Source organism: Myxine glutinosa, chromosome 2, assembly GCF_964187855.1.
Source record: "Myxine glutinosa chromosome 2, kmMyxGlut1.1, whole genome shotgun sequence".
Lineage (NCBI taxonomy): Eukaryota > Metazoa > Chordata > Myxini > Myxiniformes > Myxinidae > Myxine > Myxine glutinosa.
The window spans coordinates 65,326,713-65,337,016 of NC_136262.1; the positions used below are offsets into that span (position 1 = coordinate 65,326,713).

A 10,304-nucleotide genomic window follows, 5' to 3' on the forward strand; every position below is an offset into this window, starting at 1 on the left:
AGTTCATCGTTGTCACACCTTTGACCATTGTTCCATAATTAAATTTCGTTATTGTTATACAGACCAGGTCTGACAAGAAAGTTCCAGGACTGACGTTTTTTTTCTCGACAAGTGGCAGCACTGGCTTGGGTTTCGTAAACTTCCTCTCAGTACGTTGTTAGCCGTTGTATGGATTGGTTGTGTTTTGTAGCCATACTGGAGTTTTGTTAAAATTACAAGTTATGGAACAGAATAATCATCAAGTTTTTGGTGAAACAAAAAAAAGTGGCACGGACATTTTCGACAAGTTGAAGCTTGTGTACGGGGAAGACACAATGTCAAGATCATGTGTGTTTGAGTGGGCCAAGAGATTTGCGGGAGGGAGAATGAACGCGAATTATGATGCGCAGCAGTCTTCAAATGCAAGAAAAGGAAAACGGTGTTGGGGGTGGGGAAAAAGTAGACAACACACACACATGTACTTGAGTTTTTAATATTTTGAAACAGCTACTCAAACGACAACATTATCGAAAGGAAAAGTAAAATTTACTATTCTAAATGAAGTTCGGAAAATATAAACTCAGCTCAAGAGGTGGATCTTCAACCGAAGAATAATTTTCTCCTCCATTTTCCATCAAAATATTATCAATGACACCACTAAATTATTAGTGTGAGCAATGCAAAAGCCATCTTTATAGTGAAATAAAGCAAGTAAAAAATAACGAGAGATTAAACAAATCCAAGCCCGAGTTTTGACTTGGCTCGACTCAGTAAATCACCTCACAAACATCGAAACAACCAAATTCCTGAACAAAGACTTAGTTTCCGCCACACATCTATCCGATTAGTAGCGAGGATATGGATAGCTCACCATACGAGCACCAGCCGAAGACTGAGCAGCATTGTAATTTGATGCCGTTGTGGTATTCACGAGCTGCGATAGTGCTGGCGTGCTCTGAATCAGCGTATCGAGAGCTTTTTGCACGTGCGGACTATTAAAACCAAGACCTGGCGGTTGAACGTTGCCACCTGCTTGAATTGCACGACCGATGGCCGACGACGGATACGCTCCTGTGGGACCTTGGATTGACTGTTGTGAAAGCTTCATTCGTGAGCCAGCGTTGGGATTTGATGCAGACGGCTGGCCAGCTGGCATGAGAGGCTGCATTCGTGACATAGTATTGGTGTTGGACTGTGCCATATTGGCTGCAGGGGATGCTCTAGCCTGAGCTGCCATGTTAGCGCTTCCAGCAAAAAGGCTCAGGATCTTAGACTGGAGTTCAGCCTGTGGTGGGGTGGATGCCGTGGGAGGCACGAGGTTGGTGGCACTGTTCTTCGGTGCTGAGGCAGAGGTGTGGGAGGCAAAGGCCGCCTCAGCACTAGAGGGGGCCACCGCTGCCGGGGAAGGAAGCAGGCTGGCCGAGCTTGACAGTGCTGGCACATTATTGGGGACGCCTAGTTTGACACAACAGGAATAAAAGGGCATGAGGAAAGGCACTGCCGAGAATGATAGCATAGCAGAAAGCAACTACATCCGAAGTACACAAGTAATGTATACCAATGTTTTTTTTGTTTTTTTAAATATACAAACGTGATAAAAACGGATGAAAATTGGTTGAAGGATATCCAGCTCGTAGCTTTGTTTGTATGCTTCTCTTGAGGACTGGATATAGTATAAAAATATGAAGATGTATATGTATGTATGTATGTATGTATATATATATATATATATATATATATATATATATAATGGAGTATTGTTTTTCAGGACAATGATATTTGGCATCGGCGTCGGCGGCACAAATATGCCATTTTAAATGAAACGAGGAAAAATCGTTTTGCAGTCTTCAGAGAAAACATGTGGAGAATAAAAACAGAACAAAACAGGAAACGCAATGATTTCGCTTCAGCGTGACAGAAAAAATAACGTGGAAATGAGGTCAACGGAGGATCTTGGCATTTTCATCTGCTGAACATCACTGGTGCAGGTCCAATGATCATGCCCTTGTACGTTTTTTGATCATTTTTTGGCACATCGAGCAAGGCACAATAAAATAACGAACGATTGGAAGAAAATAAAATTTCACCAAATGGCAATGTTTAAGCTTTTGAGAACAATCCACTCCCACAATATGATGAGGAATGCATATTAGAATACCGTTGCATTTGTGTCTCTCCTTTGAAAAGAAAACACTCGGGAAATATTTTTGACAGCTAAAAGCAGGCATTGCATTCCAATCAGAAAACTCAGCAACCAGTGGACAAGTCTGCCACTGGTTGAAATATCAGAGAAAAAACATACATGCATGTCATTACGTTTCATGATCGGGGAAGAACCACCATTTGGCATGCATGCACACACATACGCAAACGTAATAGAATGGCAAATTTGTTTGAGGTAAAACTACATTATAGAAGTACTTACAATGTTTAAATACTTGTGATATTCCTCACTATAGATAAAATCAAATTGGAGGTCAGTTGTTAGAGTAACGGCAGATGAGATTCCTTCATATCAAAATAAGTAATCACCCGAAGGCTTTCAAAGCCAATGATGGCCACGAGGAAGAAACGTTTGAGGAAACAACCATGAAAATAAAAACACAGCAAGGCACTGTTTGAGGAAAACAAAAACGTTCCAAAAATACTGCTAATAATGCTTTAGTGACAACAGAGTAATCAAATCCACACCATCAAAAAAGAAAAACAGATCCTGTATATACATTTTGAAAAGTTTTGCAATTCCAAGCAACATAATCCTCAACTAACTTCAAGAAATATTATCTCAAGACATCACATTTGTAATACCTGCTCATGTCAGGAAAACATGTGAATGCATCTCCACCAGACTCACCTGTGTTGAGAGAATGCCCAAGCAGTTTATCCTTGCGAAGATTAAGGTAGTCGGCTACACAGTCGATCTCCTCCACTGTGAGGTGTTTCCCATCAACCAATAAGAAGAGAAGCGCACGTACGGGAGGTGGTGCACGCAATGTCTCCTCATAAGCCCGGGAACGCTCACGCTCACGTTCCAGCATAGTTTCTGCCATGGATGCTGCTTGACGTGATGCAGTAGTGCGTTCCTCATCACGTACACCGGCCATAAGATTCTCAAAACTGACTGACACCAGGCTCAGGGCATCGTCCATGGGCATGTTACGGTGCTCTGCTAATGAAAAGACCCCGCAACACAAAAGCAGATGCAGAAAAATAAATGGTTGAGACGCGCCGAAAAAGATCAAACTGTTTTGCCACATCATGTTGATAGGATTAAACTGTTTTGCCACATCATGCAGATAAGTTTAAACTGTTTTGCCCGATCATGCAGGTAAGATCATTTACGATGTTGATCTTTTCATTTCAATTTCACATTACGAATTTCACATTTTATGATTTACGATGAGATCTTCTGCCATTGACGACCAATCATGAGGCATTCTTCATTGAAAGGCATTGAGAGTCTTGGCATTTCTGGGAATTTGCTCCAACAGGATCAGTTCAGATCCAACTACAATGACATAAATCATGATCATCGTTGCCTTCATTCCAAAAATATGCCCTTATCCATTAGCGTCTGAAAGTTCACACTTTCAACCCAGATGGTTTTGGTAGGGTTGACAGTCGAGCAGGAAATAGCACACATACTCTTCGGTATCTTAGATTTTGATTCCAAGTCGGATTACAAAATGTCATCTTGGCTTCTCACAGTCAGGGTGTTGCAACAATAACTCAAACGACAATAGGTAGAGAGCATACCTCCACCAGGCTTAACATCCGGGATCCTTGACCAAAATCTAATAGACTTCGTCTCGTCAACTAAACAACCTATCCACCTCGTTTTGGCATAACTCATCCACAATGTTTTGAAATATGCAATAAATCGTTTTTGGTCCCATCTCTCAATGGTGAAGAATAATTTTTTTAAATTGTAAAATGCTCGTATCCAAATCTGGATCTTCATCAAAATCGAATCAATTCCTCCTTATCACACACCCAACCTGCCCACCAATTTTAGTCCAAATCAGTCCACAACTTTTTGAGATATCCTGCTATATATCATTTTTGACCATCTCTCAATGGTGAAGAATGACTTGGAAAACAATTTTTTTTTCCTAATATTCAGATCGAGATCTTCCCAAGAATTGAATCAATTCGTCCTTGTCACACACCCAACCTGTCCAAAAAGTTTCGTCCTTATCCATCCACAACTTTTTGATGTATCCTGCTCACAGACAGACAAACAGACAGACGGGTGAAAACATAACCTCCGTCCAATTTTGGTGGTGGAAGTAATTATATCGTCCTTCAAAGGAGAAGTTAATCTGGCTGTAACATCATCTAGTGAATGTTAAAATCCCATAGTGTCTTTCAAAAAGAGTAAGCCATTGTCTTCTGGTACCTATGCTAAATTCCAAATTTCTGCCCCGACCTCAAGAAGCCCTCTGTGACAGAGGTCACAGTCAATTATCAGCAATGGAAACATTCGCAACTTGTCATGATAACCAATGGTGCTCCATATATGGATACGACTTCCATTAACTTTTGGGAATAATAATACTTAAAATTACTGCAGAACTCGTCCAGTTCTGATTTTGGACATTAAGGGACACATCAACAAACAACAACAGGCATTTTAAGGCCATTTTCCCTGCAAGAGCGGGGGTTAGCCTTGCGGTCCCCTTGACAATGTTCTCCATTTTGCCCGATTTTCTGCATCTCCCCTTGTTAACCCCCTTGCCCGCATTTCTTCTTCGACCAACTTTAGCCAAGTCTTTCTCGGTCTTCCCCGTCCTCTACTTCCTTCTACATTCATTTCCATCACTCTTTTCAACCAGTCACTTTCATCCTTCCTCAACACATGACCAAACCATCTCAACCTGTTTCTCTTCACAGCATCCATCACAGGCTCTATTCCCATCATCTTTCGCAATTCATCATTTATCTTCCTCTCTCTCAACGATACTCCACACATCCACCGAACCATTCGCATTTCCACCCTTTCCAGCCTTCGTTGCTGCTCTACGTTCATTACCCATGTCTCACTCCCATAACTCATAACACTTCTCACACATGCAGCATCTCATTAACGGACACATCAAAACAATCAATTTGTTTTCTTATCAACCGATGCAGGAGCACCCTTAAATGTTTGACAATTTTTTGATCTTGACTTTGACAATCAGTAGCATACATAGTACAGCAAAAAAAAAGAAGGAATAATCATGTGACCTGTCCTCAATAACTGATCATGAATAAACTCAAATTTTGAATCTAATATCCCCCCCCCCCCCCCGCACCCCACCCACAGAATAAGGGAAAACTTGTGAACAAAGCTAAGGGAATTTCTTTGTTTTTTTGCAAGAACTGCAAAAATCCATTTTGCTGCTTTTAAAATTTGTATTATGGCCTCAGTTCCGATGGAGATAATCCTTAAACATGATTCGCTCCTACTCTGAACGGGAAAGCAACTGGCAAAGGTAATCTGTGAAGTTTCACCTCCTACCTCCCCCACAACCCCTCACCTTCACTTTCCACCACAGTAATGAAATGGTTTACTATTCATCATCGAATAAATAACTCATTCAAGCAAAGGTGGCTTATCAAAACATTTCACACCTTGCATGTCCTACTGATGAGCACTCAAGCAAGTGTGTAACAGGGTGCATCAAGTGTTCTATACAACAGGTTTATTCACACATTCCAGGTGGAACATGCACAAAGTTAGGGGTGGAGGGAAGGGTCACCAAATTTGAAAATAATGCAACTAAAGGGGTCCTTTATTAGTCTATTTAATATCAACACACATACTGTATTTTGCACCTTAACCCCAACCCCACCCCCTCCCTTTCAATCCCCCAACTCTGATCCTCTCCAAAACTTTTCCTTTCTCACCCACATCTCCTTCTCTCATTCTCTCATTGCATTTAATTTTCGTCTCTCTCACCAAAAGTCTTCCCTTACTAAATAAAACACACGCATGCAAACACACTCCATTCTGTAAATAATAAGAAGGCCCTAAACTTGCAAAATAGTGTCATCAAAAAGCCCAGGGTTGGGATCAAGGACATTTTTAAACACAAATTTTACATGACAAGTATTTAAAGTTTCCCACAATATTTAACCCATGATTAAGGGGATAAGTTCAATGCTGTGGGTATAATATAACAAGGTTAGTCAGATAGCCACATATGACTAAGAAAACAATTAAATAAAACAATATTCATGTCGTACATCATCATCGAACAGCAGAAAACGAGAAGAAAAAGTAATGAAGATCAGATGAAATATTGTGCTGAAACAATTGACCTAAGTTTTTGAGAGATTTAACGACATGACGACAATCCCCGAGTTTAATTAAACAAAGCAATCCATCTAATGATCAAGGAAGTGCAATCCTACCTCTCGAGACTATAGACAAGGTGAATGCGATCTCATGCTATTGACTACCGCACAGTAGAGTTTGGTACAAGGTAGCTGCAAGAGGGTTGTTGGTACCAGATGGAGAACAAGGCAGGGCCAACAAATAATCACTTCCTGGTTAAACATGGCTGGTTATAATGAATGTTAGACGCTTCTGTTTTAACAAGAGAAAGCAGGGTGCAACTAATTATCTCAGTGTTGTGTGAGATGCCAATTATATTATGGAAGAAAAGGTGCCCCACCATTCCACACTTGGGATAGCACAAAAGGTTGCACATTTGTGTATTATTTCTGGAGATTAAAACGTTACAAAAATGTTAGCAATTAAGCTTATCAAAAGCAATTATATGGAGCATTTACATTAGTTTTACATGTTATGATAACTTGAAAGAAAGTCAAGGAGTGTTTACTCCAGCAGCATGCAAATGTCATGCAAAGTTAACAAGCGTTACGCCTCGGCCCCCCATCGGTGAAGTGATGCGAGTTGACAAAGTGGAAGACGCAAGGCGGCCATCTTGGATTTTGACGTGGCAACCCAATTTTCAATAGCGTTCTCCCTGATGCGTAGATACACCCACACACCAGATTAGAAGTTGGTACTTTGCTTATTTTTCAAGATATTCCCCTCAAGGTTCAGACATACATGACGGTGGCCATCTTGGATTTTGACGTGGGTTGCACCCACACACCAAATTTGAATGCGGTCCTTCCCTTACGCACGCACGCACGGACGGACGGGAAAACCATAGTCCCCCTTTCGCTCCGCAGTGCGACAGGGGACAAAAAGTGATTGTGAAACTACAATGGAGTGCAAACGTTGGAAGAAAAATGGCACGGCCATTGGCGATCGATAAATCGTACACATCTAATATAATATAGATATGTGAAGTAAGATAAATACGATAATAGCATGAGCATACAAACAACAACAACATGCATTTTAAAGGCCATTTTCCCTGCTAGAGCGGGGGTTAGCCTTGCGGTCCCCATGACAATCTTCTCCATTTTGCCCTATTTTCTGCATCTCTCCTTGTTAACCCCCTTGCCCGCATTTCTTCTTCCAGCATCTTTAGCCAAGTCTTTCTCAGACTTCCCCGTCCTCTACTTCCTTCTACATTCATTTCCATCACTCTTCTCAACCAGTCACTTTCATCCTTCCTCAACACATGACCAAACCATCTCAACCTGTTCATCTTCACAGCATCAATCACAGGCTCTATTCCCATCATCTTTCGCAATTCATCATTTGTCTTCCTCTCTCTCAACGATACTCTGCACATCCGTCGAACCATTCGCATTTCCACCCTTTCCAACCTTCGTTGCTGCTCTACATTCATTACCCATGTCTCGCTCCCATAAATCATAACACTTCTCACACATGCAGCATACACCTTTCCCTTCAGGTTCAACGACACTCCCCTCCTCATCAGCACGCCACTCAGTTCCCTAAACTTATTCCATGCACATCTCACTCGAGCAACCGTTGCCAAGTCTGATCCACCTTCTCCATTCAGCATGTCTCCGAGGTAGCAAAATGTTTTCACACCTTCCAGCTTCACGCCGTCTCCAAGATCCAACTCAACATTTCCTCCATCTGCAGCTCCCTCTGTGCACACCTTACATTTGAATGTAGCTGCCACACTGGTTAATGACCCTCTCAGAACACTACATTTTTGATGAACCCACTCAGCGCACATTGTACATTGAATGGAGTTCACTCCGACACCCTTCCTACACACAGCACAGGGCCACTTCCCAGTTCTTTCCACCTCACCACATGCTTTTACCACTTGCCATCACCTTCGTCTTTCAGATATTCACGTTCAGACCTTTTGTCTCCATACATTACTTCCACTTGTTCATCTTTTCCTTCAGTCCATCCATACTTTCCGCAATCAACACCAGATCATCTGCATACAACAACTCCCACGGTAAACCCTACTTTACGTTCTGAGCCAGCACCTCCATCACAGCTACAAATAGTAGTGGACTTAGTACTGACCCCTGATGCACTCCCACCTTCACCTCAAACTCACCACTGTTCCCATCCTTTGTCCTTACAGCTGTGCACGCTCTTTTGTACATTGCCATCACTACTCTGATCAACCATTCCTCCACTCCTAACTTCCTCAATGCCCATGTCAATAATATGCGTGGAACCCTATCGAATGCTTTCTTCAGATCAACAAACCCAAGAAACAACTTCTTCCTCTTCTCCATGTACTTCTCCTGCAACTGCCTCACAATGAAAAGCGCATCTGTCGTTCCTCTTCCTGGCATAAATCCAAACTGCATTTCGTCGATCTTCACCTTCTTCCTTGTCCTCCTCTCCAACACCCTTTCCAATACCTTCATTCCATGCTCCAATAACTTTATCGCTCGGTACGAGCCACACTCACTCCAGAGGGTCACCTTTCCCCTTGTATAGAGGGACGAGGGTACTCAGTTCCCATACTGAGTACTCAGTTCCCAGACAAAAAGTGATTGTGAAACTACAATGGAGTGCAAACGTTGGAAGAAAAATGGCACGGCCATTGGCCATCGCTAAATTGTACACATCTGAATGAATGAATGAATGATCGTTTTAAGGCCATTTTCCCCGCTAGAGCGGGGGTTAGCCTTGCGGGCCCCTTGACAATCATGGTTCCCTGTTTGAGGCAATGTTTTTATGGCCGGATGCCCTTCCTGACGCCAAAAATCGTACACATCTAATATAATAAAATATAGATATGTTAAGTAAGATAAATACGATAATAGCATGAGCATACAGAGGCATATTAAAGTATTTGCCTCGAGATTGCAGATCATGAAACATTAATTAGAAAAAGATTGAATCAAGTTTTCAGGCACTAACCCTGTGCAGCACCATGCAAGATGCTGACGTTGCATGACCGGAAGACTTCGTGCTGTGCAGTAAGTACTATAGCAAAGGGTGACTTTCCACGGGTCACATCATCCATCGCTTGCTTAAGTGATACCTCACTATTGAGGAAAATGAGGTCCACAGAAAGTCCAAGTTCCTGAAAACGTCTTCCCACCGACTCTGCAAAACGCCTACAAAGAGAGAGATGGGAGGAAAGTGGAAGGGGGAGGAAAGGAGAGAGGGGGGAGGAGGAGGAGGAAAGGAGAGAGGTTGCAGCAAAGGAGAGGGGGAAAAGAGACAGAGAGAAAGGAAAAAGGGACAGACAATAGATTAGTAGACAATAGATAAGCAAACAGTACACGGAGGACTTCAAACTAGGGTCACACAATTGAGTGAAGTGCTGATGGGAGAAAACCAAAAGGCCAATCAATCACAATAATATTTCAAAATACAAAATAAAACAAAAACCCAAAACCCAGGCTTAATGTTCACAAAGACCCCTTTTATTCTACAGAAATGCATCATCAAAGTCCAATCCCACTCTTTCTTCAAGAGCTCAAGAAGGCCTCACTGTCATCTCCCATCATTTTCTATCTGAAGCTGTTATATTTTCTGCCTGTATTCATTTCTACCTTCCCTCATATTTTTTGCCGTTCATTCAACCACTTGCATTGCATCCAGTTGCCACCTCGCGCCAACCTGTCAACATGACACTTCCACCATTTGTCGAAATGCTATTCCATGAGACCACAATTTTGTATTATTATTGCACCAAGCACACAAAAAGAGAAACTATAAAATATAATTTGTTGTGAATTTGTTAAAATAGATATGCATCTGCCTGTGCTAGACGTCAACCCATGTACCTTTGATCTCAATTAAAGGTCATATGAAAATTAAAAACTCACAAGAGAGAGAGAGAAAGAGAGAGAGAAAGAGAGAAAGAGAGAAAGAGAGTAAGAGAGAAAGAGAGAAAGAGAGAAAGAGAGAAAGAGCGAGAAAGAGAGAAAGAGAGAAAGAGAGAGAAAGAGAGAAAGAGAGA

The 10,304-nt window shown here is 41.8% G+C and overlaps 1 protein-coding gene across 5 annotated transcripts in view; it reads right to left on the reverse strand.

Annotated features, from left to right (window-relative positions):
* Positions 1 to 456: 456 nt before the first annotated feature.
* Positions 457 to 10,304, reverse strand: part of LOC137418603 (nuclear receptor coactivator 5) — a 109,817-nt gene continuing 99,969 nt past the window's right edge. For 3 of the 5 annotated variants that reach the window (XM_078773393.1, XM_078773390.1, XM_078773394.1), the window contains 3 exons: positions 9,254 to 9,453; positions 2,834 to 3,148; positions 457 to 1,434 (listed from right to left, as the gene is read on the reverse strand). In XM_078773393.1, coding sequence (XP_078629519.1) covers positions 824 to 1,434; positions 2,834 to 3,148; positions 9,254 to 9,453 — 1,126 coding nt within the window. In that variant the 3' untranslated portion in view covers positions 457 to 823. The remainder of the gene's footprint in view (positions 1,435 to 2,833; positions 3,149 to 9,253; positions 9,454 to 10,304) is intronic. The other 2 variants (XM_078773395.1, XM_078773391.1) reach the window with 1 other exon arrangement.